We start from the raw sequence: 18,050 nt of genomic DNA on the forward strand, positions 1-18,050 counted from the left end.
TACCTCAGTCTTGCCAATGCTGCTGTTTTATTTAGGCTTATCAAGCTTTCAAAAAGCTCACTTTTGAATCACATTCCAACTTTTTTTTCTTAGTGTCTGCAGCTCACTTACAAAGAGACATAAAAATGTAAACTGTGTTACAAAACACTTAAGGCTATTTGTTACACTTGTCAGCATAATAGGAACAAGATTACTGAGCTATATATATTGTGATTTTAACCATTTGTGCTTCAGTGTTTTACCTCAGAATAGAGTATGACTTTTCTAATTTGTGCAAGCCACAGTTTCAAAGGAAAATTCTGAAACATTCAGAGGTAGTGCAGGGTGCTTTTAAAACTTATTTAGAGTAGGAGAGAATTAATTTAGTTTCTCTCCTATTCAAAACCTCTCATACAGTTCCTCATTTAATACAAAGTTGGGAGATACGCATGATAAATAAAATTGGCTGCCAGTACATATAAAACAGATTTTTTAAAAAACTGCTACCTTTTAATATGTATTAACTATCTATCAAAATAAAGGTGAGCTAAAATTGTGGTGGGAAGGAGGAGGAGTTGACAAACAAAAAGCTCATGCCCTGCCCTCCTTCTCAGGGTTGCAAATTCCAGCTAAAACCAGGTTTTTTCCCTTTAATTTCAATAGATTTGAGAGCATGGCAGATTTATATACTGTCTTCACCCAACAGGAAAATGAATCTCTTTCATAAATACATTGCAGAATACATTGCAGAATGTATTCTTTCATAAATACATTGCAGAAAAGACCTTGGGAGATTAGGCTAAGATGGTGCCAAGGGAATGATCAGATAAGAGACAGCAGGTGACTCGTAGGTGGGGCAAGAGGCTCAAAAAAATTGTTCTTTCAGATCTGCAAGATTTTGGCAATGTAACTTTAAATGAAGTAGAATTAGTTAATCTGGTTGTGATTCCTATCTGATCTACTCTGCAAAGCCCAGATCTATCTTGCAAGACTGAAAGTATAATCCCCCCCATCTCCATTACAGCCTAAGAAAAGTCTCTTCTGAGCCTCTTGCCTCCCCCACCATCCAGCTGTGAGCTATGCTATCTCTTATCTGACCATATACTTGGCAAAATTTATATTCCTGGTTAGAATAGAGAGTGTTTTAAAAATATAAGAGTAAGAAACACAAATGTTCAGATGCATTTTTGCTGAACATGAGTGGCTTTGAAGATTAGCCTAAAACATGGCTGACTGAGAAATTCTAGGAGTATGAAATAAAGTGGCTATATATGGAGCGAGATTTAGTTAATGTGTTTGAAATTGCAGAAATAATAAAGAGGAGGAGCCTATAATTTAATCTAATTACAGTTATGATTTGTAATTTGGAAACTGATTGCTTCTACATGCCCTTATAAACTATTTTAATCAACTCAAAAAAAACACCAAAAGCAAAATTACTGTGTTAGATTTACTGTATAGTGATTTCTCTGGTAATTGTTATTACAAGGATATATTTATCCTGTATTTTGGGGCGTAAACATTCAGTTTTTCAACAGAATAATTTTAGCATTAATATGCTAGGGAATATAATTATAGTACCTTTTAAATTATTTTGTTCATTTCTGCATTCTGCCTCATTTACATTTTGACTTATTAGACAAATAATCTTACATTTTCTTAAGAAAACACAAATCTGTCATAGACAGGTTTAGTGGCCTAATTATATACTGCTTGAATTATTCAATTTTTTCACCTTTTATTCCAACTTCCATACTGTTTTAGAGAAAATATATTGAATATATTTGAACATATCTCCTTTTTAAAATATGGTTTCTTATATAAAGGTTATATCCTAAACTAAATTTTCTAAAATTCTAAAAAAAAGAAAAGAAATAGACTTAGAAATCTCTTTATTACAATAGATATTTTTTGAAGAAAATAAAGGTTTTAAATTTTATTTGTATTTCTTAATAAAGTTGGTAGAAATATTCACATATTTTAAAATGGAAATTTTGCGTTTTAAAAGATTCAACAAATGATGCCTAGTGTTTGAACAGTTTAACTGAAAAGGGCATTATAAAGCACAGCATAGACAAACTGATAGGTTGTATTTGTGAAAGATTTCAGAGAATCACTAACTTGTACAAATTCACTCTCCTTTTCAAATATTGCTAGATGTTCTGATACTTTTTGGCTCTTGCTCCTTTAATATACAAAGACGATTTTGATGGGAAGAGTCAGGTGAAGAGATTCATGAAGACACTTAACTTTTGTATCCAGCTCTTAGATGACAAACTTTCATTAATTGACAGTGGGAAAAATTTTATGCCTAGAATTGCCGTGATGCCTGTTACATGTATAATCAAGTTGGTGAATATGTGTATGCATGTGCACATGCCAGTTTTAACTCCTGACAACAGCCTAGGTAATCTGCAGTTTTCTTGATGAGGTTGTTTGGAAATGATTTGCCATTGCTTGTTTCCTAGGACTGAGAGAGTCACCCAGCTGGCTTTGTACCTAAGACAGGACCTGAACTCATGGTCTCTGGATTTCTAGCATGTTGTCTTAAACGCTTCCCCAAACTGTCTCTATAATTGCATTTAGAGCTACAAAATTGTTTATTTCATGATGATAAATTTACCCTTAAATTTGAAAAGTGAGCAGAAGGAACAGCCTCTTTGGCTTCTTTTCAGTGTTTCTAACACTTTAGTGTGTTGTTGAGTTTCTTTTGCAATTTCACTGCTGTCCACCTCTCATTGCTGCTCTTTTTTTTCCTCACGCTTGTCAATTAAATTCACGTTTCTGTGCTTTTTATATTCTGTTTTGTCTTTGTCTATCTCCTCCATGTCTCACTTTACAGAACCTTCATCAGCTCAAACAGATTCACACTTTGAGACAGATGAATGAGCAACTGCTGGCCGAAAACAGGGCTTTGACCCGGGTGGTAGCCAGGCTCTCGCAATCCGCTGAGCCCCCAGAGTCAGAAGAGCTATAGCACCTCCCCTTCCAGTTGATCTCACCTCTCCTTCCATTCTTCCAGGCAGGTCTTTGCTCTTATTATCTGTTCGAGCTATCTACTACTCATTCTACTTTCTTCCTAAACGTGTTTAATAAGGAGGATGATACCCCAATAGCAATGTGCCATTGAATAATTTCCTTTTCAAGTGCTCTTCCTTCAAGGTATAGTCCTTATTTTGGAGATATCATTCCTAATTTATACAGTTGCTTCTTTTCAAGGTATCCCTTTTCTCCATTGAGTTTTATATCAGAGAAAAATCTCCAATATAATTAAAAAAATTATTTTGGCTTTACTTTGCCTTTTAAAGACAGTGCTGAATAAAGTGTGAATGAAAGAAGTAGAATGAACGATCAGAATACAAGTGTGTGGTTGTCCCAAGTGGTATAATAGATTAAGGCAGCTATGGTAGAATAATGTACTTCTGAAAGAATACATTAAAAATTTTCACAAACTGCAATTTGTAAATGATCTGAGTTGGGACATACGGAGCAAGTTAAAATTTGCTATGCTTTGAATCATTGTATGTCACATAGTCCTCAACTTTATGAGTATTTGTTTAACAATAGTTTGAAATTATGATGGCACTCAAAAAAGTGACTTGTGATCATTTAATCACAATTTGGGTGCTTGGCATCTGGCTCACATTGATAACACTGCAGTGTGCTGTGGTCACATAATTGCGATTTGCTACTTTCTCAGCTGGTTTCCAACAAGTAAAGTCAGCAGGAAAGTGGATTCACTTAATAACTGAATTTCACTTAATTGTGTTAAAAATGGTAATAAAATTGGGTTTGGTCATTTGATGATTCACTTAATGTCTGCAAAATTCCAGTGCCAACTGTGTTTGTATTATACTACATACTGTGAGCTATTAATAAGACAATGAAACTATATTGAAATTACAGTTTGTAATTCAGTGTAGAAGTAGTTTGAATTCTAAACACAAGTCTAGTATAGTTTTCCTACTTTTGCCATAAATTATGCTTAATATTTTTCATATTTTATATATTAATTTGAGATATAAGTACCAGTAGTAAGTTATTTGATATTTTTTTTCATTAATATCTTGCAAACATCTAGAACAGTGGTTCTCAACCTTTTTAATGCCGCGACCCCCAACTGGTCGTAAGTCGAGGACTACTCAACTGGTCATAAGTTGAGGACTACTCAACTGGTGCAGCACCGTTTGCAGAATGAGACTTTTGGCAGGCTCAGCAGGGCAGAGACAGCCTGGACAATTCCTATTGGCTTTTGAAAGCCAATAGAATTAGACTCTATTCAAGAGAGTCTATTCTATTGGCTTTCAAAAGCCAATAGAATAAAAGGGAGTAGCACAGCTAAGGAAAAGGGGAAAAAATGGCGGACTGTGTTGTTTGGCGACCCCCGTGAAATGGTCGTTCGACCCCAAATGGGTCCTGATCCACAGGTTGAAAATCACTGATCTAGAAAGTGACATTTCAATAATTGTAGATGTAGAATTGTAATGTGAAAGATGTAGAACTACATCTTTCACATTAACCTCTATGCCAGAGAAGATAGCTAATAATGCAGTTAAGACTCTAGATCAGTCAGGTCCTGTTCAAGGAGCAGCTGGCAGCAATATATTCTCACAAATATATCTTGTGGACCAATTGTATCACTAGACTACTACATTACAGTCTATGTGGATTGCCCTTGAAAAGCATTCAGAAGCTTCAATTGATGTGGAATTCATTAGCACATGCACTATTGGGTGTCATAGTACACCCAACTGACAAGGCTACATGAGCTACACTGATTCCTAGTAGGCTTCCAAGTGCAATTCAGAGTTTTGGTTGTAACCTTTAAAGCCCTGAATAGCATGATGCCAGGTTACTTGTAGAATCCCAATGTTTTTTACTGATCTCACCAGATAAGAGAGTGAGCATGCTTTGGGTCATAATATCCTCGGGGGATCAGTCTCCCCCGAGATATGGACAGCATTGACCTGATAGCTATCCAGAAGGCCATGAAAACATCCTTTACTCCAGACACTGAGTTTAAGATGTTAATGGAACTCTAGCATAGCCATGGCCATATTTAATATGCCAATAGTGGGCCTCAATCTAGGTTTCCTTTAATGGATTTGTACATTTTGGATGATGTTTTTATTTCTCTTCACTGCCCAGAATATCTTAATTAGATGAGCAGCTATATAAATGTGTTCAGTGAATAAATAATGACTTCTAATTCTTGTGGTTCCAAGGAAATTCTGAAGGTCATTGACTTGATCTTGAAAATCCAGTATTTCTTTCATATTCTCATGTTTCAATTCTACAGTTTTCAGTTTTAAAATAAAAATTATTATATTTGACATTTATCAAAGTTGTAGTTGTTGTTGTTGTAAATTCATCTTGTGTTGTTATAAATTCATCTGTCAATTAATTAAGTATAGATACCATCAAGTCAGGCTCAACTCCTAATGCTTTCATGGACAAATACTCTCCATCTTGACTTATCTCTAGCAGTAGCCGAAATTGTATTCACTCCAAGATGGAAGTTGGATGGATAGAATCTACAGAGGTGATACCCTATACGATGATACCTGGAATAACTTTCATCCTTTGCATATCCAAGGACAGAATTCTCTGCGATCTAAGAGTGGACAGAGGTCTCTGTGATCTAAGCTCTGCCACATGTGGATTGGACCCTTACTAATGAATATCACCGGGGGGGGGGGACTGTGAATTGGTTTCAGAATGTAATCAATGCTTCTTTGAGGGAAGAGTAACTCTAGCAGAGATACCAGTTTTCCACTGTTCAAGAAACCAGTCCTGAATCCAACAGAAATGGGTAACTTATCCTGTCCTCAAAGTCTGCTTTTGTGGAAAAAGTGCCAGGGCCAAAGTTTGTCTGTATTCATGGTAGTTTGAATTCAGACTTTGATATGATGCGGAAATCATATTGGTCCCAAATGGGACTTTCATAGGACTTGAATGGAAGGAGTGTAATCAACCTTGTCCTCCTAGATTTCTCAGTATTTGTTAACCACTGAGAGTTGGAGGTGCCAGATTACAGTGGTTCCACTCCAATCTTAGTGCATGTCCAGGAATTGTGGAAGGCGACTAAAGTAAACCTCAAATATTTTCTTATATGAGTACTATAAGGCCTTAGGCCTTTCCTTTTTCCTGTTTAGTATTTTCATGAAGGTGTTGTGAGATGCCATGCACCAAATGAAATTGAAATTAGCATGCTGATAACCTCCAGTTGTATAGCTTTACCGACCACTGCTTTTAAAGCCTTATATGGCCAGGGAGCACCTATCAAGGATCTCCATCTGTTAATAAGCACGATGAGAGGAGGCCTGGTGGCAAGAATTCTCTGTGAGGGATCCCCCTATGAAACAGCCTATCCCGTGGGACTAGGCTGAGTTTGCTTTCATGGCCTCTATAATTAGTAAAGAAATGATTCTTCCAGAATACATTTAGCATTGTGGGACCGTTGATAATAAAATTAGTGTATGTGTATGCATAAACATTTGTACAGTATATAGCGCTTTTTTGTCATAAAACACCCAGAACAGAGTTCTGGAACCTTGTAGGGTAGGCAAGACGGGTTGTATGACGTGTGTGAATCCTGGCACCTTTTTTTTTTTTTTTTTACAAAAAAAGCACAGACAGCATATGTATGTATGTGTGTATGTACAGTGTGATATAGATACAGATAGCTCTTTACTGCCCAGACAAAGTAGATAAATTGCATAACTAAAATAACCTAGAGCTCTGCCAAGAATTTTCTCAAATTTCTTAAAATCTAGTCATTCACTTTATCTGTAGTTTTCCCTTTCTTACACTTTTGTCAACTTTGCAAAGCCTCCTATTACTCTTCCCAGCCCATCCATTTGCATCAGATGCTCAAATTAAGCAAATGGTTAGTTTTTGTCTGGTCCCAGATTGACTATTCTTTTGTCAGTCCATGGTAAACTTCTTCAAAATATATAAACGAAAGGATCCACAGTATTTTTCTTGCTCTCCCACTTTCACAGTCATACCTATCTATAACATGTATAGTACTGTGTTACAATCTCATCGTGTAGCTCAGAGTTGAACTGCAGATTTGATAAAAAGCTTTGTGTACAAATAAGAAAAACCTTATGTTATTTTTCTAACCCACTATTGTGGAGTCAGACTTGATTAAAATAGTCTCACCAGTTCTGGATTCCTTCAAATTGAGTAGATTCTATTAGCTTGTCAGTCAGGTTTTTTTGGAGTTTCACACCTCTTGTAGAGAAAAGAATTCCAGGATGATTTAAGGGAAAAGCAGGGATTAAATGCATCTTCAGAAATATTTTTGATTTGTTTGATTTGTTGATTAATTTGGATTCCTTTCCTTCATCATGCCTTACCAATCCAATTCAAAATATTGCCTCTCCTTTTTATGAGTAAACCATATTAAGGATTGCTTAATTTCAATATAATTGCCCTACTAAGAACTTGTACATATTTTTTATTCTATCATATGAAAATAGAGATACATTGAGTTATTAGTGGCCAATTGCACATTTGTATTGGCAAGAGATCCTGAATAAATTTGTGTTTTGGCTCCATCTTGATAACTTGGCATTTTTAAGCACACTTTATTAATACCACTTTTTCATAGTCCAAATTGTTAATCAACTAAAATGACATTTTACATTTCAAAAATGAAGAAAATTTAACCCAAAGTACCTTTTATTAGTTTATTTTGGGGAACACATAAGAAAGTAAAAGCCACTTTCAGTCTAGAAAAAAAAACCTGACAAATGTTTACTGAAAACATTTTCCACAAAAAAGTCCATGCCATTTTCTTCCCTATAGGTAATGTGAAATATGTGTTTAAATAATTGAAATAATACCTAGTTTTTGAGCAACTTATCATTACTGTTACTTGTATGTTTGTACTCTATAATATGTAAAAGAAGATCTACCTAAACCAGACTCTTTGATTCATAATTGATTTGTCACACAAAAATGAGATATACATATTTACAATTAATCAGTTTCCTTTCAAAATTAAAAAAAGACTATTGTTTTTCCAAATTTAGTTAAGTTTGTTATTAAGAAGAAAACTGGATGTTATGAAAAGGGTAGAGGTTTATTAGTTATCTCATTTAGAGCAGGGCTTTTCAACCAGTGGTATGGGTACCACCTGTGGTACATTGGCACCTGGCAGGTGGTACGCGACCATCCTAGAAAAGTGGTAGCAGGGGAGGGGAATGAGCTGAACCGGTGGCAGCACTGCACAAGCCTGAGCGAGAGACAGGTGGAGCTGCAAGGGCTCAGTGGAAGCACCAGGTTCAGTGCCGCTTTCCAGCTGATTGGTGCTTCTTCGGGGCTGTCAGGGCTCAGCGGAAGCGCCAGGATCAGCAGCAGGCTCCAGCTGGAAAGCAGCAGTGATCCTGGCACTTCTGTTTAGCCCAGAAGAAGTGCCGATCAGCTGGAATGTTGCAGCATCTCCAGGGTCTTGTGATTTACATTCAGATGCTTGGCAACTGATTCATATTTATGATGGTCACAGTATCCCAGGGTCATGTGAAGTGACCAAAACCTGCTGCAACCACCCAGCAGACGGGGGGAATAAAAACCAAACACCCCCCCACCCCCACTGCCAATCCTCAACAATAATGCTCACAACAATGAAAACCTTGGACAGGAGGAAGAGCACTGCCAGGCGGGCAGGCAGGTGTCTTGCTCGGCTGTGGCTTGGGGGGCACTTTTTTCAGTGCCATTGTAACTTCAAACAGTTACTAAGTGAACTGTTGTAAGTCGAGGACTAACTGTACTTTATCACTTTTTTCCTTTTTTTTTTTTGGTCATCAAGTTTTTGACACCTTGCTAGGCAACTGGTGGTACTCGGATGTTGCCATATCCTAAAAGTGGTAGCATGGGTGAAAAGGTTGAAAAGCCCTGATTTAGAGAGATAAGTCTGAAGAGAGGTGCCTATAGTATTTTCTGTCTTATGCATCAAAATAACTTGACTGATTTGGGGTATTTTATGCCTTGATATGGCTAAGAGCAAGGCAACATTTGTTGCTTTGTATCAACCAGTGAAATCATGTGGGTCAACACATAATTTTCTGTTCTGCATATATCTGGGATAATTTCCCTCTTCTGTTTTAGGAAGGTAAAATACTATTACACTGAGTAAGGAGAGTTGGCCATATGCTAAACAAAAGCCATTTCATATGAATAGAGCTTACTGTTTACATTACTCTATTTTTTCTCTCCTAACTTTGCCCCCCCCCTCCCCAGTGGCTGGAATGTTCTGGGGCAATCAGCACAGAAAGGTTTTGATGCTCTATCTTGTCTTTGAAACAGGTTTTGACAGAGTTGAAGTCAGACAATCAGCGACTGAAAGATGAGAATGGAGCACTCATCCGAGTCATCAGTAAACTCTCAAAGTAACATATTGAACAAAGGATGGGCAGAAAGAGGAGATTTCTGTGCACAAGCTGTCAACCCTGCCACCTGCTTCTGATTTTCCAATCGAAAGAACTGCTGGCAATTTAGTCATGGACCAGTTGGCAACATACACAGCTCCTTGCACTTGCTGGGCATTTTTATTTTGCACAGTGCTTACCCTGCCCCTTTCTTCTAAAAGCATGCCACACCACAAGTTTATTATTTTTACAGTATTGGAGTAATTTATTCAAAGAGACAAAGAGTGATTGGCACTGTCTGAACTATTTAAACCATCTGCTGTAAACCCCATATGCATCCAACCTTAATCTGATGTAAAGAAGTATCTACTGTAATAAGTAATATAGAAGTGACTATAGTGTCAATTGAACATGTCTTAAGATACTGTCATGGAATAGGAATAGGGAGTGAAATGGAATTACTCTTCTTCCTGGAATTTAGGAGTCTGCAATCTATGAAAAACATGATGGTTTATTTCTTTGGGAGTCTCATAATGGTGTCTTGCCTTGGAAATACATATTCTACGTATCTCTCAGTACTTAATATACTTTAATATTGGAGCCCAATAATTGTTTTCCCCTTCTTTCCAGCCCTCCTCAAGATGCTTCCTACTATTTTGTTTCATGGTTGTTTTCTCTAGAACTATTTAATAGATGATTACACCTTATAACTTCCACATTCTTTAACACACATTATGGTCCCTTTTTCTGTCAAGAATTCTGGTGGAAGGACGTCTAACAGCAAAAACTGCTTAGGGTGGATTTCCACTTGTATAAAATATGTAGGATGTATCTGCACAATCCATCAGCATATCTTTATGAGCAAAATAATTAATTTACCAGTGAAGTAATAACATTGTGGTACAAATAAGTTGGATTTAAGATAATGTTCAATAGACGCAAAACTGAAAACACAAAAGTATTCTCAGAGTTTAAAATGGAAGAAGGCTGATGGTTAGAGGTGCTTAGCCCAGTACAAAATGCTCTCTCAGTCTTGGTGGAGAGCCTTTTTAAAATTATACTAATGTTTGAGAAATTTAATGCAATGTTTCATTTGCGCAATTGTAAACATAAATGCATTTGTCTTTAATATCAACAGTAAGATCAGTAGCACTCACACCCTGGTTTCTGGTCATACTGGAAATGAATACATTAACTTTTATAGACTCTCAGAATACTACCTGCCTCAGAGACTGTGCTTCTCTAGTTATAACAATGAGATTTCACTTGCAGCACTTAATATATTTTTCCAAATCCTGGCTACTGCATTTATTTTCTTTCTCCCTTTGTATTCCAAAGCATGATATCTCATTTTGAAGCTACACTTTTTGATCTAGATTTAGTCAGTTTTCACACTGATTAGAACAGAGCCTTTGGAATGTAAGAAAAGCAGCTATACATAGGTACAAGTGAGCAGTAGTCTTCAGACCTTTTTGCCATCATTGCTCAATAGTCAACACAATGTGGCTTTTTTAATCTATTGTGGACTACTATAACAAAGAGATGACTGACCTTTTCTCTTTCATCTTTTTGTTCTGTGTACTCATGTATTCTTCTTGCTTTTATTAGCTACAATGAAATGCAGAATTTTGTTAAGCGCCAGGAGTTGCCACCTATGAGCTGACTAATTCAGATATTGGTTGTATAAACATATCAAAGTCTGATGTAGTGATCAGTGCATTTACTGTACTTAGAGCTTTCTAGTTTAGCTCTAAGGCTCTCAACAGCCCATTTGTTTCCTCTATTCACCTTTTGGGGAACTTTGGATATTGTCCAGGTTTCAAAGTAAGTCTAACAACTATATATGGAAGCTAAATACCGTAAATGCCGGCGTATAAGGCGACTTCCGCGAGCGCTGAAATCGACGCCAAAGATGGGGGTCATCTTATACACCGAGTCGTCTTATACGCCGGAAATACTGGTAGTTTCCGGCGTATAAGATGACGTTCTAGGAATGCGGCCCAGCTATAAAGACGGGGGTCGTCTTATACGCCGGGTCGCCTTGTACGCCGGCATTTACGGTACATTTTGTCATTGCAATGAATTTTATTCATGATATTGCTTTTCTACTGCCTAACTTATTTCAGTCCCATAGAGGATTGCAGGGGGATATGAACAAAAGATTTTTAGTAAGTCCTGTCAAGCTCTACCATAAACAGTCATGAACATGAAAAAATAATCATTCTGTAAGAGTTCCTGCATACTACTGTCATTTTATACCTGGAATGTAGTAACTTAAACCAACCTCAGTTTTAATATCCAGAAATCAAAGGAGAAACATTAATAAGCATACTGTGAAGAATTGTGCCCTATCTAGTCTAGAATTTTCTGAGCTGATTAATCATGATACAATCCAATATGCTCACCATAAAATGTTTTATTGGGGGGGCAAGGGGATAAAAACATGGATGTCATTAAGATGAATGGCAACATATTAACAGTTTAGACCTAAATATTTTTTTCTTACCTTCATACTGTTTTATCCTGATGCAAAGAAAATCTTAGTCCAGTTCCAAAAGCTGAAATATGAATGAGATTTGTTCCTTCTCTCAAAAAATGGCGAAAAGGAAACTCTTGAATGGAAGTTATTTATTTCATTTGAATTAAACACTACAACTATCAACCCAAGAACTAGTATATGGTTTAATATCTTATTCTAAAATTTTCATTTGAAACCAGGAAGTATTTCCAAGAAACTCCCTGATTTAATGAGAGGTTGAATGTGTGCATCGGCAAAAAGACCTGTTCATGTTTAAATCAATTATTTTAAGGTTTTTTTTATATGATCAAGTAAACTTTCCTCAAGAATTCAGGACTACTTGTTTTTAAAAGATATCAAGAACAAAAATATTACTCCCGTCATTGGTTATTGCTCTGACCTAATTAAGTTTAGATTCGGATGAATGTTCTGTTTTAATTGTGCAGTCAGCTAAAATGTTCTCTGCATAAGTTGCAAATGATAGAGGAGAATGGTTGAAAGTCTAGTCTGTGACATGAATGCTTTCAAGCTTGTGGATAAGAGAAGTTTTTATTTAAAATGGGAAATGAATGGTTCTTCTTTGGTTCTTGTTTCTGAAAGCTTTCCCCTGTGAATTTTTCCAAATCCTTGTGCAAACACTTTAAGAAGCATAAGAAGAAAAACAATTTTATTCCTTTCAAATCGAAAGGAATGTTCAGTGGGATTTGGCTACTAAGAATTAAGTTTTATATGAAATTAGAGGTTTTACATGTTAAAAAACTAAGTATAGGAAAACAGCTATAAATAGGGAAGAAAGTCTTACTAGCCATTTAGTGATAGATTGGTTTACATTACAAGAAGGCTGTCTTCCTAGTAATATGGATAAACTCATAGAACATAAAAGGTTGAGGGAAAAGCATTTCAGAAGACAGGATTTTGTAGGTGCAAGAGCAAGTAGATATGAGTACATTTGTATTTAAGAAAAGTTTACTTAGTATTTATTTGTTTCTATCCATATTATTTTACTGTTAATGGAAACAATTCATGGGTGAAATCTGGATGATCAGGGAGCATTAGATGAATCTAACTTGATCATTTTCCAATGCATTTGATTTTTACTATTGGAAACTAATCTAGAGTCATTGGCATACCACTTTCTTCTTTTCTCTTAAGGGATGTTTATATTAATAATTACCATTTAAAACACTTATTCCCATGGAATAACTCAACTATAACACTAAACATGTTGCTGTTTGCTGATAAAGCAGTGTTTCCCAAACTTGACAATTTTAAGGCATGAGGACTTCAACTCCCAGAATTCCACAGCCAGCAACGCTGGCTGTAGAATTCTGGGAGTTGAAGTCCACATGCCTTAAAATTGTCAAGTTTGGGAAACACTGTGATAAAGCATTGAATATAGATTAAACACAACCCATGGACTATCACTGATACATAAAAGATTAAGGTTTGTTATTTCTTAGGACAAAAAATGAGATACTTATGGCCCTTCAAATGATTCTGAAATCTCAGCATCCGTCACCATTGAACATGATGGTTGAGGATTCTGTAGTTCAGTAATTTCAGGACACTTCACTTCCCCCATTCCTGCTTTAGACTAAAGTTAACATTTGTCCCTAACTGAATGATATAAATGTAAAAAAAAATGTAACGTATATGTCCCTTCTTGGACATCTAATGAATAACCAACCCATACAAATATTTTGTTATTGTGAATGTAGTCCTCTGCCCCCATTTAAACCTGGACCATTGGGTTATCAAGTTCTTTCAAATTACTAGGATGTGAAAAGTAACCAAAATATTTTCCCCAAATTGTGGAGGGTTTTGAGGAAGAGGACCCAGTGTACACCAATAGGACTTCTACAGTGTATATGCAGATGTCTCTCAACACATTCTTTTCAATTATTTTAGTGCTTACCAGAACCTAAAAATGAAGTTATTTTGACAGGATTTTTCGCAAATTGAATGTCCCCTCACAAAGAATTGTCCTTGACCATTCACATATATGCATTTTTATGAAGTCCTTCAGCTTTGCTACAATAGGCTTCGTTTTTCTCTCTTTGACCTTCCAGCTCCACTCAGCTTGCTGCCATGTTAGCTAACCTGAGAGGAAAGCTTCTGACTTCGGGATATTAAATATGGGAAGCAGAAAGTCTATATCTCAAAGGCAACTATAATATCTTTGTTTCAAGCTTTCAGTTTCCCAGGACTTTTTCTTTGAATGGTGTGTTTCGATCACATTTATTCTGTGTTTGAAATATTTTTGTGTGATTCTACTAGAGTTAGCATATTCCAAGAAGAGTTTGCTTTTGTTTTTGCTTTTTTAACCAAGATTACTTCTTAGCAACTTACTGATGAATTCAATCACTTCCCAAGATTCCTTTATTTCATGGGGCAAGTTGAACTCTGGGTGAATATAACTTTGTATGTTCTTGAGCCAACAGAAGGGTCCAAATTATGTTAAAATGTGTATCTTTCCACTCCTGTTTAGTATATAATATTGAGGAAAGTCAAAATCTCTTACTGTAAAAGCTATTCCTGAAAAAAGAACAGCATCCTACTGTTGGCTCATTAACTTCCCACATGCAAATATGCTAAGTGTTTTCTGTTTTTAAAAAATATTTTACAGTTCTTTGTAAATAACTAATTGGAGAAAAGAGTGGCTTGTGCGTGAAGGAAGAGAATGTATTTTTATGCAATGTTTTTTGAGTGGCCTTCCAAATTTTGAGATGAATGTTTTTGTTTTCCTGATTGTTACATAGTATTCTAAGTATTATATGTTTGAAAGTTTGAGGATAATATTCACATCTATATTGCTTGTAAACACAACAGTATTTATAAATGAATAAAACAAATGCTTTAATGTTGTCCAAATGTCTTAACTAATGAAAGTGTATGTTTTCCTGCAGTGAGACTTATTTCCTTAATGATGAAAACAATTTCTCTTTTGATTCAAGTTTCCTCATCACTTCATATATTAGTATTATATTTGTTTGACTCTTAAGAAATAATGTCCAAGAGCTTAGTGCTAAGCATAATCAGATGTAAAAATGAAGCAGCGGTATTGAGAATTTGTCTGAACAATGTGGTGAATCAAGTCAGACTAGGAATTCTCTGATATGAGGAAGTTAAGAAGGATTTCACATTGTGATGAAATAGCCATATGAACATTTTGCATTGCTGTTTGAAATGACTTTCTGAAACAGGATCTGTCTGCCCATTTCTTCCCAAAGTGACAAATGATAAATAGAGCTGTCTACCTGCAACTTGGTTCAATATGCAAATATGGAGTTTCAGTCTCAGTATAGAGGCACTAATCCAGTGGTGGCGAACCTATGGCACGGGTCCCAGAAGCGGCACTCAGAGCCCTCTCTGTGGGCACGTGTGCCATCACCCCAGTCCTAGGCCTTCAGCTGGGTATTATAAAACCTTTTCACTTTAGGCCTCCGCCACTGTATGCAAAAAAAAAAAAAAAAGGTTCAGTCAGTCAATTTCAACTTCTCGCGGGGAGAAAAAAGATCTTGCAAAATTGGAATTGATTGATTGAACTTTTTAGTCCCACCCAGTGTACCGTTACCACCACAGCCACACCCAGCCAATGGGCTACACCCACCCGGCACCCGACGATGCATAACTGGGCTTTGGGTTGCAGTTTGGGCACTCAATCTCTAAAAGGTTCACCATCACTGCACTAATCTATGGAGTTCTTGGTGTTCTCTGAGCTTGGTTGTTTTCTTGCTGATGTATCATTATCCAACTAGGTAACCTCATCAGTGCTAGAAGGGAATGGGGTTTGTTTTCTGTTAATATACCAGTGGCTTGCCCTGTCAGTGTTGATGGGAGTGCTAATTAGTGTACTTGGGAGAGGCATGAATCTGTTGATTAGCTTTTAAATACCAGAACCCTGGTAGACATGAACACATGGCCCTGCTCCCTGCTGCATTGCTTCATTTACATCGATAGGAAAGCATTTTTCTTCCTGAAGAGGCTGAACCACTCACACAGTAGATGAAGAGTATGTTGCATTAAACCACCTTAAAATTCTACAAAGAGTGCTGGTTGCCAAAGGAAGGAACTATTTTCTGCAGGATAGGAGGCAAGGAAAACCAGATGACTTTGGTGTCTTTGTGTGCCATTGCATCAACCTGATCAGAGACAGAAACACTGTTCTATGAACTGCCATCACATATGACAAAACTGCCTGACCAAAAGCTGAATCAAAAGGAGCATTTTTTTTCATATTCCTTATGGCGACTTTTTTATCCTTGCTTTATTAATAATTCCTTACAGGCAATTGCTTTTTGTGGGGAAGATAGATAAATGTTATTAAATCCACAGGGGTAATATTTTTAAAAAAATGAGAATCACTGAAGGAAAGCTACCATCAGCATTCCACAGTGTAGGAAAGGAAATAATTCTTCTTAAACAGCACCCATCCAAGGTTTTAATACAAGAGCGATTGCCATGGCTGCATCTCAACTATGACAGCAATCCTGTGCTAAGAAATTGTGTGTTTGTTTTTCTACAGAAGATATTCAAATGTAATATTAAAAAGTTGGGATATTTTGGAGAAATCATTGTGTGTTGCAGTAACTGACAGGACTAATGTATATAGCATGTAATTGGCTGGCAGATAACTAAGGCAACTGAGGTACCCATGTATTGCAAGTTGTATTCCCCACTTTTCTAGTTTGACCACAGAACACTTTCATCAATACCAATACCAGGGTATTCTCATCAGTGATAAATTGGTTATTGGCCCTGTTCCAGAAGACAACATAAAGTATGTTTACTCTTGCTGTTTCCAAGTCACACAAAGCTCAGAAGTCAATGGATGGCTACTCTGTTACAAGTGAAATAAAATCTAATTATTGTGCAACCTGAAAGTTGAAAAAACCCACACACAATGGAATTGTCATGGGGATACATTGCTCAATAAAGTTTAATACTGTGCATTTTCCCAAAATAGTTAGCTAATCATTCACATACACTACAAAAAGGTTTTGGCTTTGGGGTGCAAAATTTGAACCATAGCCTGCATTTGTTGCAGTTTAGTTTTGGAGAAAGATTCAACAGCAGGAGTTACCCATGTTTCTTCCCTTTAGACAACAGGAGGAACATGACACTTTTTTATTGGAAGGTTTTAGAAAAATTACAGGTACAGCCACAATGTTCCACCTGCCACCCTAATGCCTAAATCCTATACCAGAGGGAATAATCAAGCCCAATTTCAATAAGCAAAATAATCTGGAAAACAAGTAACTTCTTGTACACAATTGAATTTATAATTACAGAATAGAAACGCACAGGTTGGAAGGACCTCTGCTGTTGATTTGTGAGAAATGTGCAGTTAGCTGCTCTTATCTTTCAGATTTTCTCCACATAATTGTTAGCCCCAAACCAGGAATTCATCAGAAATGTGAGCTCTGAAATGCCAGTGCCCCCACCTGTTGGCCAGTAATTTTTTAGTCACAGTCAGTGGAATGGCTCTTTTGTGCATGAAGAAGCAGGAAAATTTAAGGAAGCATATTTGTGGATAAGGCTTTCTGATCCAGGACAAAGTCCAATCATAGCAACAGAGAGCCAACCCAGAAATGAGTCTAAATGGGTGCACATGCATTTGACTTAACAAAAGTGTTTTATTTTGAATCAGGTTATTCCTCTGTAGACTACAGGAGCTTCTAAGAAAACTCACCTCCTCCCGTCTTCTAACTTAGAAATGATCCAGTTTCTTCTCCCTTAATGACCTCAAAAATAAAGTGAGACTACAACCCTCTAAGGAAGGCAAACCTGATGATACAGTAATTGGGGAGAAAATTTGCAGTTTAGCAAAGAAGGTCTGCTTCACTGCTGAGGCCAGAGAAGATTTGCAGCAATGTGCCTAGGTTTCACATACAAGTGCAAAATATTTGAGTATCCTACTTTGAAGAATTCATTTTTATAGCAGTGTGTGTGCCACCCAATCTGATCCCCTTCTGGGTTCTTCTTCCAAGAATCTCAAAGAAATGTCTGTTTGCAGACATTCAAAGCTTGGGTCTAAAGCAATAGTATTATCTAACTATATTCAAAGTGTATTTCTATGCATATTATTTTAATAACTCTTTGCTGCAACCTTTCAGGTTTGTAGTTTGATCCATCAATTGCACCTAGAGATCTGAGGTACATTTTGTCTAAATTGA

General features: G+C 36.6%; 1 protein-coding gene across 11 annotated transcripts in view; it reads left to right on the forward strand.

The window, feature by feature from the left end:
* Positions 1 to 14,739, forward strand: part of PPP1R12B (protein phosphatase 1 regulatory subunit 12B) — a 123,487-nt gene extending 108,748 nt beyond the window's left edge. For 6 of the 11 annotated variants that reach the window (XM_039329406.1, XM_039329395.1, XM_039329397.1 and 3 more), the window contains 2 exons: positions 2,822 to 3,001; positions 9,295 to 14,739. In XM_039329406.1, the coding sequence (XP_039185340.1) occupies positions 2,822 to 2,956 (135 nt within the window). In that variant the 3' untranslated portion in view covers positions 2,957 to 3,001; positions 9,295 to 14,739. The remainder of the gene's footprint in view (positions 1 to 2,821; positions 3,002 to 9,294) is intronic. The other 5 variants (XM_039329398.1, XM_039329400.1, XM_039329407.1 and 2 more) reach the window with 1 other exon arrangement.
* Positions 14,740 to 18,050: the final 3,311 nt, after the last annotated feature.

This window comes from Crotalus tigris, unplaced genomic scaffold (genome assembly GCF_016545835.1).
Source record: "Crotalus tigris isolate CLP2741 ecotype Arizona unplaced genomic scaffold, ASM1654583v1 scf7180000024396.1518868, whole genome shotgun sequence".
NCBI classification, from domain to species: Eukaryota; Metazoa; Chordata; class Lepidosauria; order Squamata; family Viperidae; genus Crotalus; species Crotalus tigris.